This window comes from Aythya fuligula, chromosome 7, assembly GCF_009819795.1.
Source record: "Aythya fuligula isolate bAytFul2 chromosome 7, bAytFul2.pri, whole genome shotgun sequence".
NCBI classification, from domain to species: domain Eukaryota; kingdom Metazoa; phylum Chordata; class Aves; order Anseriformes; family Anatidae; genus Aythya; species Aythya fuligula.
The window spans coordinates 25,045,680-25,071,762 of NC_045565.1; the positions used below are offsets into that span (position 1 = coordinate 25,045,680).

The following is a 26,083-nucleotide window of genomic DNA, read 5'->3' on the forward strand; positions in this document are numbered from 1 at the left end:
AGCATCCTGCTTTCACCCAGGCAGTAAGTGGTTCCTAACCTTGATCTCCAACTCATCAGCAGTCCACAGACAGTCTGCATGGCTACTTCATGGCTATTTTCAAGAGTTGCTTTTCTCCCTGGACAGTGTGGGAATGATGTGGATCACTGTTCGTTGGTCCAACAGGTTTGGGAACCAGCAGCCCCTGTTTGTGTTACATACGTGCTGGTCAACATGCCCATATCATCCGAGCTACTCCAGCTTGTCCTGCAGAGTGGAAAAAGGCAAGAGTCTCTCACATGATTCTGTAAATGTTTTTCACCAAAATGCTCTTCCTGAAGGGCTAGACCACGTCCCTATTGCTGCACTAACTAAACTCTTCCTCTGCTCTTTCAAAACCCACGCTCAGTGTGTTTTTTGACCTGGCTCGCTGGGATCTGCTGAAGCCAACAGGAGCCTTCCTGACACGGGTGGGATGGACCATCAGCAGAGGACCATATGGTCCCAGCTCAATCTTCTCAATCACAGGCCTTAAGGAGTTCAGCCTATTAAAATATTTCCACTATCTTACAAGCCCTTATAAGACTACCTTCTCGTGCAAGGTCAAAGACCTCGTAGCGAGGTTGCTGGAGGGAGGTGGATTCGCACCGCACCCTTGCCAAACTACACTGGAAAAGCAGAGTAAGGTCCGAGCCACATCCTTTGGCGTGACTGGCAGTAACGCCGCCTGGGAGGCTCCACCCTTGTGCTGGTTGAGAGCCGGAGCTGTGAATAAAATAATATTTGCACTCACGCCACATAGATCAAAGTCTCTCGTTATTATTATTAGGAGGTAGGTCTTGCAATAACTCGGTGCTACGGTGTATATGGCATAGGAATGTGGCAGGTAGGGGTTGAGGGGTAGGGAAATGAAGGTGACTTCACAGGATCACAGAATGAGCACACGCTAATGACAGCAATGAAGTCAGTCCATAGATCCCTCTGCTGTAGGGGGATGTAGAATGAAACCGTAGGATGTAGAGATGTAGAGTAAAAGTACATCTAAAGTAACATTCAGGGCCAGAAAATCCTCTTTAAACATTTGTTCTAATCAAAAACAAATCCTCAATCTCTGCCATAAAAGAGGCAAAATTCTCTCCTATGGTCGACCTCGATTAAGTCAGCTGCCAGGTACACATGTCCCACATTACAGGAGGTGAAATTCAGCACTCAGGTTGGCAGGGACACTGCTCCTTAGAGCAGTTGTGGTATTTGGAAGGCACCAATTAACACAGAAATTAAACAAACAAACAACCCGGCGGCAAACATAACTAGGTGTCTGTGCTTGTCAGAGACTGGAAATCAACAGCTAGGGTTTCAGAGAGCAGTATTCAGAAACAAAATCCCCTGTGCTCTGCAAAACAGAGCGCTGTTCTTTCTTTGCACAGAGAAGTGCTCTCCCACAGCCCTCCAAGCTAAAAGCTTAACGCTCGGACTAGTTTTAAGCTGAATTTTCAGCAGGCTAAGACAGGGAGGAAGGTCACCAAACAACAACCAGACCAAAGGCAGCCTCTGAGACGGGAGGCTCGTCTGCAGCCCACGACACCATCTCAAACCCAGGGCATTGTTCTCTGGTTCCAGACACACCTTTTTAACACACCTTACAAAACAGCCTGTGGGGTCAGGCCCATGCTGGTCCAGCAGCACCTCCTCTTTAACTCCTGACCATGAAGCCACCCACGTTACCTCCCTGGGTGCCAGCTCTCCCCACGTGCCCCGTATCAGCTGCCCGACTGAGAGCACTCACAGACATCTGAACACAGGAGAAAGCAGCCCTGTCAGGTATCGGCAGCCTTTCCCATCCACGGCTGCAGAATCAAAAGCCTCTTTCAGGGATTAACGTCCTCACCAATTACTCGCCCCCTGAAAGGAAAAGTGCCGTCAGCCAAGGTGACAGCAGGGCCCTAGGACTGTGCACGCTCTCGTTTCCCTTTCATGGTTACTCTGTCCTTTTTACTGCCCAGGAAGAAGCAAAAAAAAAAAAAAAAAGGCAGACTGGAAACTAATGTTTTGTTATTTTTTTATTTTTAATAAGGATCACTGGGCCAGAAGCATAAAAACATAAAAATAACCCCAGCTTTACTGCTGAATTAAAGAAAAAACAGCAAAATGAATAGGCACAGAAATCTGAATTAGGAATGTGAGCTGATAATTACCCTTTCGGGCCCTGATTAATTGCATTTGAAGCCACGGAGAGACGCGGAGCAGCCAAACGGGCCCGACTGCTAGCAAAATACACACCTCCAAACAAACTGGTCTTTCTCCCTCGGTGCCACCGCACTGGAATGGCAGCTCCCCAAACGCTGTTTGCCTTTGTGTCCTGGTGTGCAGCGCTACGCAGGGCTGGCCAGAGGGATAAAGTCCCACTGTTGGGTACCTCAGATAACCCCTCTGGGGTGGGCCAGCCTGCAGACTTGTGGTCTCCAGGCACAGGGCTGCGAATGGACAGATGCCATCTCCTCCATTTCTAGGTGGGAATAACCAGCCACGTGTCTAGCTGCTGAAGTTCAAGAAAGCAGTTTCACTGGTTGTTTCAGCACACAGACAAGGGACAGAAGATTTACTCCACTTTGTTGCAGTGATGTCAATGTCACATTTGGTTGGGGTGAAGGTCTAGCTGTAATCCAGCTCCCTGTCTGCAAGAGTGGCCAGTAAAAGATGAAGAAACTCAAGGAACAGGACACGTGTAATGGGATCCGTCTCTTGATATATACTCCCCATCACTGCACATCAGTTTTTCAGACATCTTCTGAATTAGAACATATTTTTTAGAAAATATCCTACAAAAATTGTTCTTTTTTGAACCCGTGGATATTGCAGACATGGAGATGTCTGGAAATCAATTTCCTAATTCAATCACCTGGCATGTGATTACATACTCCTTTTTGTTCACTTTAGGCTTGCTTTCCAAATTTCACAGGCTGCACCTGGTTTTTGCATTCAGAGAATTAAAAAAAAAAAAAGATATATCATATCTCCATCACTCTCTCAAATCCTTCATGATTTCACAAACTTCTACACTAACCCACCCATCACCTCTGTTCCAGACTGAAGATTTCTCATCTATTTGCTCTCCTCGTACAGAAGCCAATCCACCTCTGTCACCCTTCTCAGCACCTTAGCTTATTGCACCTTCCTTGAGAGGCAATGACGAGAGCTGCACATGGTGTTCACCGTGTGGGGAAATCGTGGATTTCCGCAGCTGAAGCTCTGTGTTTTGTTCTCCATTTTTGCCTAATTCTTTACAACACCACGTTTGGCTTTCTGACTGCTGCTGACTACTGCGATGGAGTTTTTGTGGAATCATCCTCAGACCTACTGAAATCTCATCCCTGGATTGCAACAACTTTTTTTTTTTTTTTTTTTCCCTCCACAGCATTGTTTTGTAGTTACCAACACTGAACTGCCTTTCTGCCATCGATAGCATGAGATCCTCCTCCAGCTTTTTGCAGTCAGCTCCAAATTTTAATATCCTGAGTAATCGTGTGACCAACTACTTTAGTCATATCACTTACCCTCTTTTACAGATCCTGGGTTGAACAGCACAGAGCCTAGCACAGCTCCTTCAAGAATCCTGGCTGGTAAAATTGAGTTTCCTTTTAGATAAGAAGTTTTTAAGTCTTTATCCCCAGAGGAGACATTTTAAACTCCGGGCTCATTCGCACCTATTGGCTTTCAATCACCCAGTTAAAAACTTTCCTGTAACAATTTTAATTTCAAGTGTCAGAAACCAAGGGTTATTGTTCATGTCCACAAACATCAAAGCATCCATCCTCAAATGGAGGCTCCAATCTGGCAGAAAATAAGCTTACAGCCTATGTCAGCCATACATCAAATAACAACAAAGGCTGTTAATATAATTATCTTCTTATTGCTATTTCTGGAGGCACAGTAGGTTTTGATGGAGCTTGCAGTAATAGGATCTCTTCTGCCATAATTTACGAGCACGTCTGTCTGGAACAATTTTCCACATGGGAAATTAATCACATTCTGCCTAATGGGAGGAAAAATATCCCTTTGCAGTTTGAATTGGATTTGCCATGGTCAATTGGACGTGGGATTCTTCTTTATCCCTAGTGATAATCTGAGGTGTAGTGTTGCCGTTCAAAATTCACTGTGTTAGACTCCGACGATGGAGATACTTCCCTGCCCGGTGATATTTTTATGCAGTGCCCACCTGGCCACGATGAAACAGGTCAAATACACCAACACGGCACTGCCCAAAAATTGGATTGTAGCATACGGCAGGGTGTCCACCTGAACGTGCTCCGGCTGGGCACAAGGTCCATGGGGATGTAGGGCCAGTGCCAGGCTGCAATTCTGAACGATACGTGACAAGGTATGAATGACAGAGCAAAGAATGGTATTCAAGGTATGAATGGCAGAGCAGGTCCCATTCACGTCCATTAGGCACATGCTTATTCCTGCAGGCAAGCTCCTGCAAGGCAGCACAAGAAACTGAATATAGTATAGAGACCTCCATGTGCCAGGCTAATGACAAATCTGGAGGCTGGTTGTTTCTTATTTTTCCAGAGATTCAGGACTGAACAGGCCAGAAATTGTGGCTGACCTTCCCTTTACCGAGATCATTTGCAAAACGTCAGTTCAGGTTCAGTTCAGGTTTGAATTTTAATCCCTTCCTCTCTGCCCATCAAATGCGGGGTGCAGCGCAAACGCCTTGGTGCTGATTCATCTCTGCTGTGTAGAAATTACAAGAAGTTACAAGAAATCCCTACTCAGAGAAACACTTCTGCTTGGAAAACCCCCGTTTTCTTTTCAGTTCCAGTAGAAAAGGGGCAAGAGAAAGAGTCAGAAAGGGTGATGGAAAATAAACCAGAAAACTAATGCCTCGACTGGCACCAGAGATAAAGGTGTTTGCAGGTAGCAGGAGTGGAAGCCAACGAGATCGGTGTCTCTGGGATGCCTTGCCTTGCCATTAAAGCAGAACACAAAGTTACTCAATGTTCCTTTAAGGCTGAAAGACTGAAGGAAAACAGGATGGCTTCAAGTAAGAAGGAGTAAACGTATGACTGGAAACTATGAGTGCCCCTCGCCAAGCACCCAAAGGAACTGAGTAAATTCAAAGTTCATTAGTCAGGGACTTTATTGGTACTTGGGACTTTTGACTGCTGAGCAGGATTTAGACTGAGAAGATATTCTGGGGTATGCTACTCTATTTGTGTTTGACCGGAACTCAGCCTCACCCCACGTAACATTTTTCCATGGAGATCTGAGCAGAAAAAGCCCCCACGTTTTTTCCCTGGGCAGGGTGAGAGCGGGTCCCTTCTTGGGATCAACACCACGGAAGGGCAGAGGGGAAATGTCAGCTCCCAACCCACAGGGTGAGGGCAGAAGGAAAAGGGTGGAGAGGAGCAGGTCTTCTGCAAGGAACCTGAAGGTACTTTCCAAAATATTTATTCCCAGAGCAGAAACCTGCCATCCCACTGCACAAACACCGGACAGCACCTGAATTAACACCTGGCAAAAACAAAACACAGGCCATAGACTGAAACTACCCGATTGCAAGAAATACAAGAAATACTCACATTAAAGGCTGCCCATCCCATTCAGTCACTGATGCTGGGTCAAACCTTAGCTTTGCATATATCTTGAGCATCGCCTACGTATGCACTCTCCAGCATACTGCCCTTATTTTAGGTTCTCTTCAAGGAGAACCGTTCGAATCCCAAGCAGATCCTTAAATGACTCTGAGTTAATACAGCAGTCTTCTTTCACGTACCTTCTTTTTCATCTTATTTACCCAGAAGTGCTAAACTACTCTTTTCCACAGGTATATCTTTTGTACTTCAGTGTCATCCAAAGAAAATTAAAAAAAAAAAAAAAAGCTTGCTATTTTCCACATAGCTAATTTTAACTCACCGTTTATTAATTTGTGTTCACGTGCCAGGAGGACAAGACAGGTGCATTTCAGCTATTGTGTTGGATTTTCGTTATAAATCTGTTACTTGAAAAGAGGGCACTGAAATGACCACTTAGAAAATACACACAATGCAAAGGTTCTAATTGATTTCTGGTATTTTTGGAGGCACACAGGGCATTATCTGATCCCTTGTACTTAACTCTTCAGACAGCTCAGCTGCCTGGGAGTGGTTGAGGAGGGTCACTCCTGAGTCAGCCCAACGAGTCAGATTTGCTTTAGATCATCTCTTAGTCCCCAGGAAACCTACCCAACGCATCACAGACTACACCCACAGCACCTGAAATTCCCCGAGGAATCACAGGCATCACAAAAGCCACACACAAAAATTTGCTGGCCCTTTCAAGGTATTGCGATAGAGGAACACTGCGGAAAGGGAAGTGCACATTTCCAAAAGCAAAAGGCATTAATGAGGGCTGAGTCTGGCCCCGGCACTAGCACGGAGGAAAAGCAAGCTGACTGACATCAGAGATGGTGTCTCGTTGCTGGGAGTGAGAACACGGCTTGGATCTGCCACGCGGAGATTGGAAACATATGCAGCATCCCTGGTCCTCTGGGGAACGCCAGCCAGCTTCAGGCTACAGAGGAGAGAAAACAGAGAGGAGCCTGGAGGGGATGGCCCCCTGCTCAAGTGCTGGCACTGAGACGGACCCAAAGGACTTCAAAAAGGGGCGCAAGCACCCACAGTGGCTGCTTTGCAGCACCACGAGGCCCTACATGTGGCTTATGGGGTGAGGAAGCCAAGAGAAGCTGTGTCCCTGTGCAGGAAACCAGCACAGGCAAGAGCAACAGAAGCAAGAGACAGAAGTTAGGGAGACTGAAAACCATTATCCCCCTTCCCAAGGAGCCACTGGTACAGACAGGTTTTCCTGCAAGCGTACTGATGCTCTTGATGCCCGGGATAATAGCTTTCCTTCCACCGTACTAAAATAGCCAACCCATGTGAAACAAAAGTCAGATTTTCAAGCACACAGAAACGCACTGGGAACGCACGGACACTTCAGAAAACAGGAGCCGGGGTCAGATGACGCTCGGGCTCTTCGGAAAATTTCCTGCTGGAGCCTGTCGCTCTGTAAAACTATCCTGAAATAATTCAGACACTCCGGGCGGAAAAGCCAGCTGCTTCCCTGGGTCAGCCTGAGAGCTGCTCTTAGGATCGCTCACTTGTCCACCCAAAAGAATCGTGCCTCAGGCAGGAGGCTTTTGCTGGCTGCCCCAGCAGCTGTAGCCCAGAAAAAGCCCAGTTTGGGATCCCAGTACGCCAATGGGAGGTTCCTACACCCTGCCTGTAGCAGCCTCTGCTTGCACGAGGCTGGGTTTTATGGAGAAAGATGAAAAGAGAGGAGTTTGCTCTGCCATGCATCCGTGCTGCCCTGCGCCACCCGCTTTCATTGTGGTCCCAATGTCACGCGAAACCGTGCCTCGTGCAGCCTGCTGTAAAGCAAGATCTTGTGGGAAAAAGGCCGGGACTGGGTTCCCCCAGTCTCCCCCATGCTGCCCTGTGAAAGCCACAGATCCCACTGCATCCCCGTGCCAACCCTCAGCCCTTTGATGCCCACGCTCCCACTCCCTCCTGTCCCCCGGAGGACAAAGCAGCCCGCCCTCCTCTCTTACTTGTGCCATTGCACGCAGCAGCAGCCAGGAACATTTTTTTCCCTTGCAGAGGAATCAATTCACCATAACGCAGTAATTTAACTCCCCGGTAATTAAGAAGCCTAAACTCAAACTCTCACTTCCACACGGTTACTCAGAAGGGAGGAAAACCAACAAAAACACTCGTCGCCATCCCCAGAACCACCCCTGTGAAGGTCTTAATTCCCTCTATCGCCTTAATTAAAAGCGGATGAATAGCAGCCTCGAAACGTTTCGGAGAAATAAAGCCGATCTATAGGCTTAGGAAAATAAAACAGGAGGAGGGAAACAACACACGAAAATCCTGCCAATTTTAGGGCTTACCAGAGGATTACAACATCTGGCCTCTCTGTTCAAGGGGAGGTGAACCAGGGAAGGGACGACACTGAAGGGGACAAAGGTGCCGCACGGGGCGAGCATCGCCTGCAGGGAGCTGGTGGCAGGAGCAGAGGGAGAGGAGCAGGAGCAGAGCTCGGAGGCATCGCCCTCGCCGGCACGGCTTTCCTTCGGCTGCCCCAAGCACCGTCCCTCCAGCCGACACCGCAGAACAAAGGATCTGGGCTAATTGCGAAAGAAAGGGGCCCAGGGGGGAGAAGAGCCTGCCAGATGATGAGTAGAGCTGACCTCCAGCGAAACGGAGAGAGATTTGATGAGGAATAATGTAATCCATGAGAGCACAGCGGGGAGCGGTGCTGCTGCAGCAACAGAGCACCCGGCTCCAGGGGACATCTGCAGAGGGGAACAGGGAGCAGTGCAGGCACCTGGGTAACTAAAGGTCTTTCCTGCTCCAGTACCCGAGTGCCATGCAGTGTTTGATGGATTTTGTCTTTTTATATACCATGGGGAGATGTGGCAAATCTCACTTGTCTCTATTTTTTGCCCCATAAAGAAACGCAACGAGGCCAGGAGCAGAGCCGAGCCTCCTCTATCCCACCTGCGTGCTCAGACCTCCCGTCGCCTCCTTCTAAAGCACCTGCAGCAGAGGAAAAACCAGGGATGAGTTGTGGGGAGGATTAATGGCTACATACAGCCGTACCCAGTGATTTCCCACATCACACCCTAGGGCTGGGGGAAGGAGAGAAGTTAAACGCGAGCCCCCGGCAGCCTTCCCCTCGCTCCCACGCCCGCACACGGCGAAGCTGTCTCTGGGGCTCCGTGGGAGCAGCATCCACACACACCCAACGTGCACGCACATGGTGAACCCAAACGGATTGTTTTTCCACTTGGGCGAGAGAAAATTAAAACCTCGTGAAAGTCTTTTTTTTTTTTTTCCCCCTCGGAAAGAAAGCAAATGGACTTTGCTGGGCTTTACCGCATCTTAGCCTCCTTATCAGTTCGATTTCATTCTTAAGTCTTTTTAAAACCTGGTGTCACACAATCTGGCAGCCACAGCGATGGGCTTTATCTAGAAAAACACAGGGAAAGGGTTTGCAAAAGCCCTCGGACCTGCTGTAACTGCTCCTGCCGAAATCAAGAGTAAATCCAAGGATACTGCTGGGAGCAGAGGTCAAGGCTGAGTGGGCTCGACGCTACAGAAACTTATGGGTGGGATTTTCAATCTCTTCCCAAGTGATTACTAATAACAAAGTATATTAAAAATAAAGAGCTGAGCTGTGACCCTGAAAATATTGACATATGTGCCTAGCTCACAGCTTGACAGTAATTACGGGGGGCTGATTTCTCTCACTTTCTCTAATGTAAACCAGGAATAAGAGTCCAGATGCTTGTGAAAAACCTTGGCTCGCAGAGAATCAGCTACAGCCATTTGGTGGAAGCGCTCGAGGTCTGCAGGGCTTTTAAACACATGCATGCAGGCAGTGTTTGAAACTGTGTGAAGACTCATTTGGTGCACCAGGACCTTCCTAAATCCATGGTCACACCAACATGTGAGGGCACCAAACGTGCGACTGGACTCTTCTGGCTGTGATGGTGCTGGATATCCGGAGAAACAGCACTCAAATCCACTCACTTCTAATGGACCACAGTGGAAGTCAGATAAGGAAATGAGGGCTAGTAAAAAAAAAAAACACTAGGAAAAAAACGTATTTTATTGTATTTGTGCAGACCTGACTCTGTGACATGAATTAATCCAACTTCAAAGGATCAGACGTCGCACTTACAAAGCGTTGCATGGAGTATAAGCATTTCCAGGCTATTATGCAAACCCAACTGAAATAATATTATGGGCACAGGATTGCTCTGGTTCCCTAATCCCAAGAGGAAAAAGGATGTGACTTATTTTCTCATCCTGACAAATCATCTTAAGACATTGCTGAATCAGGCATGCCTGCAGCTCAAGAGGAAATAAGTCCAAATGTTTAACTTTTAGTACCGACTTTGAGGACTCATTAATGAGAATGTAAAAATAATCTTATTCAAATCCCCTCATTGTTCACGATGTAAAGCCTTAGATTTGGTAGTTACTTTGGAACAGACAATGCAAAGGGGTAGGAAAGGTCACTTCCACTGTTACTCATTTCCATGCCGTTTCACCTTCGGGTTCCTGCACAATGCAGCAGTCTTCACAGCAAACATTTCAGGGGAAAATGGTGCAGTTGCATAAAGGCTGCAACTGTTCCCACCACGCTAAAGCCATAAAACTATCGCAATTGAACCAAAACTTGGTAACAGCTTAATGGCATAAAGCAATATTTGGACGAAATTGAACCCGATCATATCACTCTAAAGTTCCCTTTCCAAGTTGAAAAGCTTTTATTTACAGTCTTCACTTACACACAAGAGACTTTGCCATGTTTTAACTAACCTGCCTTCCTCGTCTTCTTAACCTTGGTCCCATTCCAAGAAAAAAAGATGTCATCTGACCACAGGTGGGGTACAATTTCCAGCAGCAGAATTAGCCCGCAACACAAAATCCCTGCTGTTTATTCACTGAGTGATGGAGCACGTCCTGGGGAGGCAGCTTAGCCAAGATTTCCTCGATGAAACAGGTGGGGACAAACAGGCTCGAGGTATCTCTGACACCACATCAACCTCTTGCATGAAACAAATCTCTAAATCCTGCCTCTTTTAACCCTTCTGGTGCCACAGCCAGCAGCGGGGAAGCAGAACATGCTGAGACCAGCCAGCGGGTCAGTGCCATCGTTACGGGCACATCTCCTCATATGCAGCTCACCCTGCGTTGACACAACCATCACAGCCTGCTGCACCTCAGAAACACGGCTAAAAAGGTGCAGTCCTGCACCATCTAAAGGCTGTGGAGTGGGAAGAAGCCCAGGCAGGTGCTCTGAGCAGCTCTGGTGCTGCAGCAGCACATCCCCGGCTGTGGGATGCCGCAGGGGGAAGGGGTGCCACGTGGGGCAGCATCCCAGCTCCAGTTGGGAAGCTTTTGCTTGGCAGCTTGCGTGCTCCCTCCAGCTGCTGGCTGCCCGCTGGTGGCTCTCCTGTCCCCTGTCACCACCTACCAGACCCAGCAGCAAGCAACCCCTTCTTCTCCCAGCCCCTGGGAGAAGGGGGTGGCTGGGACATTGTGCAAAAGTAAATATTTACATAGCCGGGGCCTTCCTTCCCCTGCCCTGGATTTTCTCCCCCTTCTTAAAATGTCACAGATCAGCTGTTTTCATAATTGGGCAGGAAATGAGTTCCCTGCTGGCTGGCAGCTTAACACCCTCGTGCACCACGGCTCCAACATCTGCCTCTGCTGCCTGCCCCCACGTGCACCCGGCATCTTCAGGGGATGGATTTGGCTGGGAAGGAGAAGGAAGCAGGCACGGAGCAGCACAACTACTCAGCACGGCTGAGAAACCCCATCCCCTGGTCCACGGGTCAGTTCAGGATCCCGGGAGACCCAGCGCTGTGTTTATGTCACGTCAGAGCAAACATCCATAGCAGAACAACACAGCTTCCTGCCTGCACGCAGCAGCGAGTGCACTCAGGAAATTCAGGCATATTTCGAGCTCGCGACTTTTTCTTTGTTCTTTGGAGATGTTGCTAAAAGGATTATTATCTAGAGGAGACTTCTCCTCCCAGGAGGAAATGTGTTAAGCACAATTTGGCATTTTCTGTGTTTTGCAGGAGCTGGGACCAGGCTAGAAATATTCTCCCTTCTCCTCTCCGCATCGTGGAAGCTACTGACTTCAAGAGACCAGCGGTGACGGCACTGCCTGGTGGGAACAGGCAGCAAATGCCTTTTCCTTGTACTCTGATCCGGTGATTTTCCTGCTTGCCCAAGAGGATACCAAGCTACTCTGCGTTTGATGGGCAGGGTGACATCCACTTGCATCTTTCACCCTGACAGTGCACGCAGAAGAAGTGAAGCCAGCCTGATATCCAGCCCCAGCACCCGAGCTAAAAACCCAGAGCAGGCTGCTGATGTTTTGCTTATTCCAGGTCAGCCCCGTGCTGCTCACAGCCCCGGACAGGAGAAGGAACCTGCGGGTCGGAACCTGCCAGTGGTGAGGATGTAAAACCAGGAGCAATGTCATTTTCTGCTCCTTATTTAGAGGTGGCAAAACCCTGATGGAAAATGACATGGTGGAAGTGCTTAGCTGCAGACCCGAGGAAATCTGAGAGCAAACATTAATTACCTTCATCCCGAGCACAAGCCTGGGGCCTGTATTAGCACCTCAGTGAATGGGAGAAGCTCAAGAGGATTGAGTTTCCCCTTTGTAGGACTCACTTTCTTTTCCTCACCTACCTACCCTCACTTTCCTCTTTCTAATTGCGATGTTATTCCCACTCTCCAGTTCAGTTTTCCCTTTAAATGGGACTATAACTCCAAAAAAAGAGTTGTGGGGCTTAGACACCGCCATAGGTTATTTCCCTGGAATGGAAACACACCCTGCCTGCAGTATCCCCTCACTCCACTCCTAAGTGTAAGGATCCCCTTATGTGTAAGAACAAACGTGTTCGTGAGAGCCTTAAAATAGCCCCATTGTGGAGCAGGAAGGTCTGCAAACACAGCGCACTTCAGAACATCAGCGCCCAAAAAGCTTCGTAAATAGAGAAAACGGAGTAGGAGAAATCGCTTGTGATCAGGCAGCGAACTCCCAGGTTCATTGTTTCCAAATCCTCAGGAAAAAAATAATCGCAGCTTATTTTAAGCATGCGAGGGTTTAAATAAATCAGCTGGCCCAGCCAAAAGGCAAAGGGGGATGAAAACGGATGCAAACAGAGTTCTGGGCTATTACTTAGCTGCGAATCTCAGCAGGGCTCTGCTCTCCTGTATTGCCCAGGCAGCTTAAATGGGAATACAACAGAGACAGGGTCTGGCAGCGAAGAAACATCCAGAGGGAATCTCTAGAGCCTGTGGGACTGCAAAGCCATCGCAGTCCCTGGCGAGCCTGCCTCCTGCGTTAAAAAGCACTTTCATTCTCTGGGTCATTTGTTGATGGATTGTGGGAAAAAGTCAGATTTCAAGCGAGAGATGAAGACAAGCAAGCCCTTATATAAAGCCACCTTTTCCCCAGCCTGTGGGCTGAATGCAGAATGCTCTCAGACTTGCTACATACCAGCCACTTTAGATTACAGGCTTGCAGAGTTATTTTTAAAAAGTAATTATAGTAGTGGAGGGCACACTCATCTGGAACGGCTGCCCGAGGAAACGACGAGCCCAGCGCAGCTCAAACTGCTTTTCAAGTCTATAATCGTGTTTATTTATTGCCTTTAAAAACAAGAATCGAAATCCAACTAATTTCTGGGCAAAACCGTCTGTATATTTCCCCAAGGAATCCAGGCAGCTCTGCTGCACTGAAAGGCTGCCCTGGTTGCAGGCAGCCACGCTGCACTGAAAACCTTTTTGGTTGAGCATCACGCATCGAAAAAAAACACAAAAACTCATTAGCTCTGGCTTCAAGCAAACCCCAAACAAAAACTTTTCCATCCTTTGTTTTCCCTTGAAGCTGTGGCTTGGTAATTACAAAACCCTCATCAGGAGACTCTGATGGTCCAGGAGAGGCACATCGTGTTGTGCGTATGCTGATTTCTGCCCAAAGGTGGTTTCTGTTTGCGCTCTTAACGTGTAAGGGAGGAGAAAAATATTCTATAGGGGTTTGCTACTCCAGAATGGGTAGCAAATGGGCTCTTCATTTCAGTTGCTGGATTGTAGATTTGGGATTTACACACTGAAAAAGAACTCAGAAGGGTTGAAAGAGGTAAAAAAGGACCACGTACTTGGGCAGAAGTCACCATCATTTCCCCTTTAAATGTGGAAGGGCAGGTGTCTTTCAGAAAGTACCTCCAGAAATCAAACCCAAACCCTTCCAACATGCGTGCTGGGCTCTGCTCACACTGTGTCTCCACACGAGTGGATAGCTGAAGCTACAGAGGACCTCGGGGAGAAAAGTCCTGGCAGCAAATAACCGCAGCTAGCAAGAGGGTCAGTGCCCGGCTTCATTCAGAAATCGAAGAACCTCACTCACCCTCTCCACCATTTTTTTGATCCCTTTTGTAACGAAATTGGGCCTTTGGCTCAAGCCCTGTTAATGCCCAAAGCCTCCAGGAGGCCTGAGGGTGCCTTTGAAAGAGGCTGGGTACACCTGTGGGGCTCCTCACAGCTCCGGCAGCTCCTTCCTCTTTTTTTGCAGGTTCTTCAACCCGCAGCAGCCTAAGGGCATCCTATGACCTCACGCTTGACAACCGTAAAGACTTAAACCCTAAAAATATCTCCACGGGATCTGAAGAAAATAATCCTGCCGCTTGCCCCCCTGAAAACCATCAATCCTCGTGCCGCTCGGCCCAGGAACAGCCGCTTCCTCCCGGCACTTCTCGCTTTCCCTTCAAGCCTGGAGCCGCCAGGAAATGCATTCTCCTCTGCTAAGAGACAGGAGATGAATTTTCCGCAATAGCTCTCCTAGCAAAGCAGAAAATAGAAAGAAACAATAGCAACCGCTCTCTCGAACAATAGGAGCTTCTGAAGAGTAACTCACCAGAGGCACAGCATCGCCCTTTTATCAGCCAGTCCCAAATAAGCCGGAGTGGAAACCAGCCAAGGACCCGTTAGCTGTCTGGCTAACACTGCCTCGGCCCAAATAGAAGTTCATCTTAAAGCTGGAGACATCCTTCCTTTTCAAAGAACGGGAATGAAATCTGACAAATTCTATATTAAAAGGAAATTATCGTGCATTATGGCATGGCCTCCACAAGGCTCTCCCAAGCCATCCTACACCAGGAGCCCCCTGTCCCATGGGCTGCGAGGGGCTGGATGCACACAGCAGGCTCTGTCCAGGACCTCTTCCCTCGGTGAACCTGCTGCTGCACTGCAGATCTTTTCTGGGGGAAATGTTTGCTGCCTTGGATTCGGGAGGCCATGGAGTGCCTCTGGTTACCTACCCGGGCTGATTGTTATTGGCACTCGGGCATTACTCAGCAAAGCAGCCAGCTGAGACGTGTCTGGGTGCATGCCCATCAAACCTGCAGAGACTACACCTGCGTACAAAAGGCACGCTGTTTAGGATGACTTAATCCATAATTTAATCCAAAAAGTCAGATACGAATGCTCTAAGAAAACTTCATCTGATCTCTCCCTTTTTTTTTTTTTTTTTTTGTTTAACCTTCAAACTATTTTTTGCCTGGCTCGGAGCTGCTGCAATGCTGATCCTTTCAATGCGGGTCAGGGATTCAAAACGATGCTAAAGAAAAGTTAAAAGAGCTCACTAATACCTTGCTGCTCGGGCTTAGATTGCTGCAGGAGAGGATAATCAAAAGCCAAAAACAAGCCTGAAATTAAATAAATATATTTCCGCTCAGAAAATCCCTCTAAGAATTAGGGCGAGGAATGCATTTCCTTGTAAATGCCACCTAGCAACAACCTCTTCAAAGGAAAAAGGAGCCGGTAACTGGAATACCCCTGTGATTTCTACGGGTCCTCCTTACCACCGGGAGGGAGTGCTCTTTGAAATCCCCGTGTGCTCTGCCTCCATGAGGTGGGGAGAGTAAATGCAGAAAATGCCCTGCGTGCACCAACCACGGCTGAAATTCAGTCCCTTCGACAGAATTATACGTGGCCACGTCCTAATTTTGCTGATCCTGGTCTTGATTTACACGGGTGGAAGGGGAACCGCAGGATCCAAAGGTCACCAAAGGCTCGGTTAGTGGGGTGAGCCCGTCCTCTCTGCCTCAGCACGAGAGCAACCTGCCAGGATCTCCGACCAGAAGCTGCTTCTCCTGCAGCCCGGGGACAGACAGACGGAGCCAAGCTGGAGCGCACCCAGCCGCTCGGCACCACCGACAAAATCCTGCTGCAAACCTGGCCCGAGCCTTTCTCCTCAGCTTCCTCCTCCCCGGAGAAACGACAGCATTTGAAAGGGGAAAAAAAAAAAAAAGACAAAAAAAAAAAAACAACAACAAAACCACAACCCCGAACCGAAACAGAAGCAGACATAGCCACCTGGGATGCAGTTCATCGGCAAGAGCTCTACCTCCCCGCTGCAGCCTGCGAGCGGCCAGGAACGGGGGCGAGGAAGGTCCCGGCCGGCGTTTGCTGGAGGTTACTCCCCGTCCTGTCCTCCTGCATTGTGCAGCACCGAGGGAGGCTCCCGCCCGCGCTCCCCGGCCGGCCCCAGGTGCCTGGGCGGCGCTGCCATCGCCTCCCGTGCCCGAGGCCGCCGCCGCGCCCTTCCCACCGCCCTCCTGGCGCACGCAAGGCTGCAGTCGCCCTCAGACGGGCCTCGCGCCCCCAAAACCTGCTTTGCTCCTTGCTGGGCCGGGGGGCAAAGCCCCAAAGTGCTCCCGCTGCCCCAGGGACCCTTTCCAGATGGTGCCGGGGCGTTTCGTGTCTCGGGGAGAAAGCAGGGCTCTTCCTCAACAGCACCGTCTGGAGCTTCGCCTCCGCCGAGGAGAGGAGCAGCAGCGCCGTGCTTTCCTCCCTCGTAGCAGCTCAGGTGCAAAAGCAGGAGGAGAAAATAGGAACGAGGCCAAAACGAAGCAGCAGAGAGGAGCAGACCTCGCCCGCTCCAGCCCACCAGCTCCCTTCGTCTTCCCCCCCGTGTGTCCCCAGGGAACCCCATCACGGCGTCGGGCCACAAGGGGGACAGAGGAAGGGAGGACAAATCCGTAGCCTCTTCTCCCTGCTGATGCAGATAGAAAAGTATTTGACGGGGAGGGAGCAAAGCTCCAAGTCCACCCTCCAAAGATTGCCCTTCAGAGACGGCAGCAGAAGAGGTGAAGGAGAAATCAATGCCCCTCGCGTGGACTCAGCCGACAGTCCCACTGCTACAGCCAAAAAGTGCTTTTCATCTCTGCCTTTTTACAAATTGCCTTTGGTCTAAAATGGGGTTTTGTGGCAAATTTTATCCTAACTCTTCCACAAACTCCTTTCATCCTCCCTAACAAAAATCTCGTATCACCATCTCAGCAAATACGTCCTGCTCTCTGGCCTCTCCACAAAGATCTTCTTATGTGGGGTTTTTTTCTGCCTCTTCTGCCCTGATGAAGACTTTTCCAACAGTAAAAGGGAAATCGGAGAGAAGAAAGGAAGAACTGATAAGAAGATACAATGGGGAGAAGGGAATACAAATGTAAATTTTTCCCTCTCAGTATGATAAAGGAAAAAAAAAAAAAAGATCACAAGAAATTGAGGGTAGCAGGGTGAGCCTCAGGAAGTAAAATAAAACCATAAAATAACCCACGGGACTTCTTGTTCCTCGCTCCCCTTCATGGCTACGAGGCTGTAGAGTCCTTATTTGTGTAGGAGGGAAGAGGGGAATATATTTGAAGAAATAAACTGATAGACAATATAAAAAAGGTGTCTGGAGGAAAGGAAAAGTGCCCTTCCCTGCTGTGGCCTCTCCTTGGAGGGCAAGGCTCTGAACTCTGGTACACTTTTCTTGTTCCTACAGGTACAGGAGTTTCAGCACAGTCGAGTAATGAGGCTTGATTACCCCAGCGGGGAGGCAGCCCTGCCTGGTCATTTGCAGCAATACCACCCCTGCAAAACAGCAGCAGTGAGCGCAAAGGGGGCTGTCACCTGTGCGTAAAGCAAAACCCCCAAAATCACCTCTTTTAGGACAGCACCACGGCACTGCAGACCTGCTGGAGTGCCTCGGGCTGCTGTGTGTCGGCTTTCTAAAACAGAGCCGATGGCGAGCCCGGGGCACTCAGCACCTGGCAGTCCCTCCAACTTGGCTGCATCAGGCCCACAACAAGCAAGCAAGATCACAGCACCTTCCTAACACTCAGATTTAAGCGCAAACATCTGCCCTGCTGTGTGTTTTTTTTTTTTTTTAATTAAGACAGCTGGTAGCCAGGTATTTGTCTCGGCGATCCGCAGCTCCGGCAGCAGAAATGCCAGGCACGTTGTAATTACAGCAGCCAGTTCGTTTAACAGAGTTGGACGTGGTTTGCCATTCAGCTGAGTCACCTTGTTGCTGGATCAAGCAACGAGGGCTTTTCAGCAATTCGACAAGAAAGAGGCAGAGATTCTGTATCAAAGGTAAAATACCTGTGATATAGGTTCTAAATTAAATGCAGATGAGGTCCAGTCTCTGCTGGCAGCTCCTCTCTTTCGGACACTAAGTCAACCCAAATGTTTTCCAGATCCAACTCTCCCCCCAAGGACACAGCAACACCATCTCCCTCGTGTTCTGGGAGGGTGGGAAGTGTTATAACGGGCATATGGGATGGATCTCCTCCTCCGCAAATATCACCCACCCATGTACCAGGACATCCATCACCCAGACCTGCAGGCAGACAGCAGCAGCGACCTGCGCTCAGCCAACACTTTTTTTAAGACAAAGTAAAAGAAATTGGCCAGTGGCAGTCAATAGAGGAGGAACAACCTTTACCTACAGACAGATTTTCCTACAGCACCTCCCCCAATGTCATTTCAACACCTGTGTGGTGCTTTTTAGGGATCTCAAAATGCTCAGCAGCAAGAAGAGCAGGCAAGCAGCACCCGTGCACACAGTACAGACATCTCACAACCTGACTCATCTACGAGTTTGCTGGTGGCACAGCTGAAAATAGAGCCTGACCTTGGGCTCCTCTCACTCCAGGTTGGAAATTGAGGGCAACACCACCTCCCCCTGGCTGCACAGGATCTGGATGCTGCACCGGGAGCTGCAGAGAGCAATCCCTGATCCCCGGGGCTGCTTTCCAGAAGGCCCGTGGAGGCTGCCAGGCTGCCGTGCTGCCCTGCTGCGGCTCCAACGCTTGCGTCACGTATTTGTGCTGCTGCTTTCCAAGGCCCTGCTCCCTGCTAGCCCCGGAGCTGTGCTCGCCACACATCTGGAGCAGATCTTCTGCCTATGAGCAGCGTCAGGGACCGCGGCACACTCCTGGAGAGGACTGAGCCCTCCCATCCCAGCTTGTCTTTACAGACCTTTGGGGGAGAGTTGGGATCTCCTTTTTACGGCTAAAGGCAGAAAAGACCTTTTAACAGGCTGAAAATACTCCATTTATCTTCACGCTCAGTGCCGCGAGCCAAACTTGAAGCCAACAGCCAGAATCGTGCAGTCAGACAATGGGGAGCTGGGCTGAGCCAGCATTTCCAAGAGCACGCTGCGGTCTGGCTCAACGCGCTGTGCCAGCCCCGCAATCGCTGCTGGCAGCGTGCAGCTACCCCGAGGAGAGGATATCCATCACGTCTAGCCCTCTCTGAAAGCTGTCAGAGGGACAGCAGCTCAGGCCAAAGAGGCATTGCTTTAACTTTGCAGACAGTATCTCACCCATCTTCTTTAGGGCTTTGGTCATAGCATTACCTGGTAGAAAAGGGATGATTCTTTGCTTGGGGTCTTTCTGGCCTCCTTCGATGGGGAACTTGTCCAGAAGCTGCATCTGCAAAGGAAGCAGAAGAAACGCTTTAGGGGGAAGGCAGAGTGGCTGCTTAGGGACAGAGGATTTCTTGGCCCGTGTATGGCTTGGAAGAGGATTAGCAAAGCAAAGCAACTGCAGGAACCCCTCTGCCCAGCTGCAGAGGAGACTGGACACGATGATACGATCCTGCTCACTCCAAGAAAGGGAGGGCAAGTTTCTGGCAGCGCACAGGAGCTGGGATGGGGCCAGGGCAGACATCTGAGCCTGGCCTTGCCACGCTCCTAAAATTAGGCTCTCATCCTTCATCACAAATGCGCCTTGTCTCTACTGCACAGCCTGCCCGGGTTGGTAGAGGCAGATTTTACCTGTCCCTGTGACAGACCTCCTGCCTAGCTAAAATTGCTGTCCAAGCAACCAGAAGCTACCTTCCAGGGATCCCAGCAGCCCAGTCACCCATTCCCAGCAGACCGGGAGCGATGTCTTTCATCCCACAGCCTGCAGCCCCTGAGGAAGGAAGCCAAGCCCTCCTGCAAGACCCCTGTCTTCTCACCTGAGCTCCATCCACACGCAGCCCAAAGCAAACACCCAAACTGGCACCAAAAGCTGGCTGGGGGGGGGACTCTTCAGCCCTGTGTGTCCAACAGCGAGGCCGTCTGAGCTACCCACCCTTCTGCTACCTCAAGAGATTTCCTTTAAGAAATATTATTTTTTTTGCTATAACAGAAAAAAAAAAAAAAACACATTTTATTTTATTTTACTGTTTTTGTTTGAAGCACACAGAGCCCTTCTCCTCTCCCGCGGCACACAACATCCCCGGCATTTTCCCCACATGGAACGGGAAAGCAAAGATCAAGAGGAAACTCAGGAGCAGAGGGAACATCTGCGCAGGAGAAAAACTTAAAAGATCCCACATGTTCCCCCATCAGGGAGCCAGCCTGGTAAATAAATAGAGCGTAGCTTTGCGGATTGCTCGCTAACTCACTTTTCTACCTCCAGAGCCACGATTTTTATTGAAAATGGGAAATTTTGTTTTCTTGGAGATGGAGCTCCGGGTGTCTGAGGACAGCCACGGGCAGCGGTTTTGTTCAAAGAAACACAGGGGAGGGGGAAAAGCCCCAGCGATTCACTCCAAACTCCCCTGCTCCTCCACTTTGAGCCAGGATTCTCACTTACTTGCACAGTGACTTATTCAGGCTGGAAGCGATACAGTCAAATTCTCATGGTTATTCTTGGAGTTAGATTAGCTTGGCTAACACAAGCCTTGCTAACCACATCAAGAGCGTCGCAATGTGTACAACAGCTCTATTTATCTAAAGGGTGGATATCAGCAAAATAGATACACCAAGCGACAGCTGGAAGAGTTTGGCTAAGCTTTCCTAGACGACGCTGCCCCAGCTCTCGTTTCCACTGGGATGGCAGAGCTGGGGGTGGCACAGGTTCTCCGGAGGCCATCGGTGCGATTTATGGGGCCACAGACTGCCCCAAGGGTGAAATCTCCTGGATGTATGGCAGATTTCTCGTCTTCTTTGATGTATCGGGCAATATCCCAATGGGCAACATGGAAAATTAAAGACAAGGAGCGAGCATTTGCCCTGCCCCAGCAAGAGAAATGGGGCAGTGCTGGGCGCCTGGGCAGGACCGTCAGGATGGAACCAGCAGCTGAATCCCTGGCGTGAGATGGGGAACTTACAGAGATCCTACAAAGGATCTGTGCAAGGACATAACAGCAGGCCAGCAGTAATGTCCCGGCCTCTGTACCCAGCTGTTCTCCTCAATGCCTAGAAAAGCACTCCCAGCACGACTACGGCTGTGTGAATGAGTGTTAATGACACGGAAAACCTGCAACAGACTGGGAGGCAGTGACTGCCCAGCAGCTCTGCAGGGCAGGAAGCCCTTCAGGATGTCAAAGCCAAACAGAAAGAAGCACAGATCCTTCCCCGGCACTTCCCTGATCGGTTCTGCTGTGCAAAACCAGCGCAAATCAGATCTAAAATCCCAGACAAGCAGGATTCCTTGCCCTTACACTCATGGAGAAGGACACAAAGCAGAAGACAAGGAAGAGATGGGCTTGTGGGGGAAAAAAATAAACAGCAACAAGCCTGAATGAAACATCCCAAACCTGCCAGAGGTGATGGGGCACCCTAAGGCAAAGCCAAAGCCCATCTGCAGTCAGAAGAGATGCTACCAGTGGAGATAAATGGCCCGAAATGCAGGGAGCTGCGGGCTGCACCACAGAAGCTCCTCCTGGTAGTGGCAGCACTTTCCCTACGAGGATAATTAACAGCAGAAGACCAATAAAGAGATTTTCGGTTCACTTAGATGTCTGCACAGCATCCAGAAGTTGAAAACTCTTTAGCATGTGACAAATGGTTTTCCGCGAAAGGAAATCATTACGTTTCTTGCAAATATACATAAAACTGATAAATATCTGTCATTTATCGCCCCTGGCTGTTCCGTTCAGAGCTGGCAGCCTCCACAAATTGTTTGAGACACAACATTCAAGGTAGGGACACGATTCACTGCATGAAGAAGTCACCTCCTGTTGCCTTGAGTAAAAGCATCCCGGGGGAAAGGAAAGAAGGGCAGCCTGGAGGTGGAGGCTTCCCGATGGGTGGAGTTAGGGCAGAGAAGAAAACCAAGTGGGTGATGCATTTTCAGCAAACCTCCAGGAGCTCACGCTCGGTTTTTCTGCTTACAAACACTCACCCATAAATCCCACCACGGGGAGGCTCCGATTGCATGAACAGTGGGATGAGCAGAAAGAAATCTGTCAGCCTGGCACGGGGTGGGGGATCCGTTTGGGAACAGGGAGGGGAGATGGAAACTGGGAAACGAGCCTCCCACCCAGACAGGCAGCGCGTCTGGAGGCAGGCTGAACAAACACACTCCAGTCCTGCTTCTGGCACAACACATGTGTGTCCACAAATGATTTGCCACCAAAACCGCCTCTCCAGGCTCTGTCTCCCCAAATTATGCCGGGTTTGCCAACAGCTTTCCTATGTAAGTCCTCCACAGGGCCCTGCCCTGGGCTCTGAGCAGCTTTGTTCTCGCTTCTGCACTAAGCTCCGTTAGACCTGCTGTAAACCTTGTGGTCCACACGAGGACTTTCTGACTCGCAGTAGTCAGTAAATAATAATGTAATTAATCAAAATAAAAATCAAGAGAACTGCTTGTGTGAGGTGCTGCTCGTTAAAATGAGCTCAGTCCCCAAGCACTGTCCTGCTCCTCTCCTTACTACCTGCACATCACTGTGAAATCACTTGACTGGCGAGGATGGAAGAGGAAAAGGTTTTCAGTGGTATCACCTCCCATAATGACTGGCCTCTTTTCTGAAGTCCCAGCTCCTGCAGGCGAGCAATTGTTTGAGAATCAGTATCCACTGTTAAACAACCAAAAACCACTCTAGCTTTTACAATTCAAAAGATAAACTTTCAAACATCATCCAAACTCATCCTTAAAGGCCACGAAAATGAAAGACAAATAGCGCAGTCTCTGCGCTTTTGGTATAAAAGTAGAGAGCTCTGGAAGCTGCCTGGCATGTTTAAGTTGCATGGGAAATGAGGGAGAGGCAGCCAGCAAAGCTGCTATTGCCTTTTCATCTCTTCTGCCTCAGACCACGTCTACCCAAGAAGGTGAATATGCAGTGAAGAAAGAGATGCTCCTCAAAATAAGGATCTTATTTGTCTCAGCCATCACCAGCTGATGGCCTCTGCGACCGCATCCCATCAGTTGTGCTGTGAAACTCAGATTCAGCTCCCCGTGCCTTGTGGTGGTGCCACCTGATTAAAAACCAAACGAACTAAAACAAGCCTCCTTTGAGACGCTCCAAGGAACATCTCTGGAGATGAGAAGCCAGGCAGCTTCCTGGTAATTATTGACTTACCGCCTTTTATTTGCCGTGGTTAAACTTGCACAAAACAACATCTCCTTCTCTTTTAGGTGTAAGGACGAAAAGCACCTGAGACGAAGGGGTGACTTGTCTTCTGCAAGAGATCAGACTTTTACTCTGCTGCAAGCCAGCTAGTGAGGGGAACACGAACATAAACTGCTTAGTGGCCTGATCCTGCAGCATTTGGCAGTGGAAATTCATTCTTGATTTGGTCTCGAGGTTTTGGAAGCATGTGACCAAATCTAACTCTCTGAAACTAACCCATAGGCAGTACCTGATCACCGTTTATGCCTTACTCTACGGACTGAAGCTGGAGTTTCCTGCTGGGCTGTTAATTCCTGCCCTTCCTTCCCTGCAGCAGTTTTAACTCTCCCCCAGTCACAAGAGGGAAGTTCTCCACACCTCTTAAAACGAGCAAATTAGGACACCCACGGAACTGCTTATCAGAGCGCATATCTCGCTGGGTCCTTTCAAGTGGATGTAGGTTTGCCTTGTGCACAGATAAAATCAAAGTCCCCCAGGAGGTCAATGCTGCAGTCACAGGAGGTTTATTCTAACAAACAGAGACCCTGAGCATGACTTTCATCCAAACCCATGACTTTGGGAAGCGAAACAACATCCAGAGCTGCAAAGGGCTGCGGGACTCCAGCCTTTTGCAGAGAGATGGGGCCTCTCTCCCTCTCCGCAGTGTCTGATTTACTCTTGTCCCAGCAAAATAGCCAGTTGATGAAAAGCAAATCATGACCACGAGACCGAGAACAGCGTATTTCTGACACAGTGCCCCCAGAAACCCCGTCAAGTTTGCCACCTTACACTCCATCCCTCGAGTGGTCCCAAGGCTGCAACTCTTCCTACGCTGAATGCAGAGAGGCAGATCGGCTTCTCTCTTCCCAAGTGCTCATCAGGAAACGTGCTTTTCATTAAAAACGAGGCAAGCCAACAACAGCACGAGCCTAGCCACTGCTGGACTTGAAAAGTAAAGTACGTGAGGATGGAAGGTAAGGTACAGGAGGAGAGGTAGGCACCAGGCACAGTGGGCGAGCTCGTGTGGCTCATCTGAGCTCAGAGTCCCAAAAAGCAATGAGGAGCTAAAGCCAGCTCATGGGGTAGAGGACAGAAGGCATCAGTACAAGTGTGGTGCTGTGTGCACCCTTCTGCAAGAAGGCTGCAAAAGAAACTGAAAAAAAAGCAGTGCTGCTACCAGGGATCTACAGTAGGAGATAATGAAACTCGCAGCCTCACCAGGATGGGGGTAGAGCATCTGCCACTCCAAAACGCTTGAAAGAACCTGATGTGGCTAATGAAAGCTTAGGCGAGAAGGGGAGGTAAGATATCAGAATAGAAAATGTTATTAATTAAACCCGGAGAAGCAGCAGCAATTTCCTTTCCTTCTGAAGATGCAAACCAGCTGTGCTGCTTGCTGACATGACCGATGGTTACGGCATCATCAGCTCCATCCCGACTTACACACGGTGTGGTTTGCAGGGAAGGGCAAAGCCAGAATCAGGTTGAATCCTGCCATCTGCCAGAGCTTTCCCATGGCTAAGCCTCTCTGTGGCTCTGCCTCTGCTTTCGCAGCTGGAAAATTGGGAGAGATCGCAGGAAGGTGACGGGAGATCTAATCAAGAGCCACCAAATGCTCTGAGCCTCATTCTGCAGAGCAGGAGGCAGAGGCCAAATTTAAAGGAATTCCTTCAAAATCAGCAGGACGGAAGCAAATGGAGGAAGTATTGGCAGTGGCTTTCCGAAATGCTCATCCTCCCACTTGTGGGCTTGTCCATCTGTAGCACATGGCAAACCCTGGTTAACCAGAGCATCCAGGGTGGTCTTTCACAAGCCCCCAGCTCCAGCAAACAGCTCTCATCCTGCCCAGTACCACAGCAACATTTCGGTGGATTTTGAGCTCTGTCAGCAGGTGAAACCAAGCAGGAGTGGGGGTGACACGAGAGCTGCTTACCCCAGGTTCACTTTGGATCAGCCTGGTCAGGGAAGATCCCTTCTTCAACATTTTGGTTCCAGGGCAGCTCTTCTGCCAGAGCTCATCCGTGGAGCATCCATGAGACAGGTGGGAGGACCTGGCTTACCCCAGCTCAGGGCACGCTTGTGTTTGTTCCTCCTCTGCCTTACTCTCTCCGAGGAACAAGAAGCCACTTTGCTCCCCCAGACACAAACCTGCAGGAGGTCTGGCTAGCTCCCAGCCCTTCAGAAAGTCACCGAGCTGAAACAGAGCTGCTCCTGAGCACAGCATCAGTTAGCCAGAGTTTGTAGAGGCCTGGGGGATCTTTGGGTGAGGGCATGGAACAGACTGAGCCCAGCTGTCAGCTACTCACGTGGATAACCGATATCCTAGGCAGCACGAGGAGGTGAAACTCATCGCTTCCTAACGCAGTAACCAGCTCCCCAACGCAGCAGGAATGATTACACCGGGCAGCCACAGACACTGGCTCTCCCCTGGTGTTACGTGGTGCCACAGCATGCAAGAGAAGAGCATTATTCGATCGCTAGGAAGCAGCAGTAACTGGCTTCCCTTTTATTTTGGAAATAAAAAAAATAAATAAAGAATTAAAGTAAAAACTGTCCGGATAAGCAGCTAACGTGCCTGACAATTACAGCGTTATAGGATATGTTCTGAATTAAATCTCGTGGAATCCGTGAGAAAGTCAAACAAAAGCAGGAAAACACATATAAAATAAAGAGAACAGACACTGAAAGCATGGTGTAATCCCCAAAGGGGAAAACGCCTCTCTCAGGTCTGAAAATTTCCACCAGAAACCTTGGAAATCTTACAAGCCCTTCAGCATCCAACTCAAACAGCCAGGAGAGGAGAAGGGGGGGAAGCAGGGAGCGGGGGTGTTTCCCCAACACCATCCATCAGAAGAGGGGAGGCTGCTTCCCGG

General features: G+C 49.5%; 1 protein-coding gene across 3 annotated transcripts in view; it reads right to left on the reverse strand.

Annotated features, from left to right (window-relative positions):
* SH3PXD2A (SH3 and PX domains 2A) overlaps nucleotides 1–26,083 on the reverse strand; it is a 219,290-nt gene that overhangs the window by 142,987 nt on the left and 50,220 nt on the right. For all 3 annotated transcript variants that reach the window (XM_032190925.1, XM_032190926.1, XM_032190924.1), the window contains exon 3: nucleotides 19,243–19,318. In XM_032190925.1, the coding sequence (XP_032046816.1) occupies nucleotides 19,243–19,318 (76 nt within the window). The remainder of the gene's footprint in view (nucleotides 1–19,242; nucleotides 19,319–26,083) is intronic.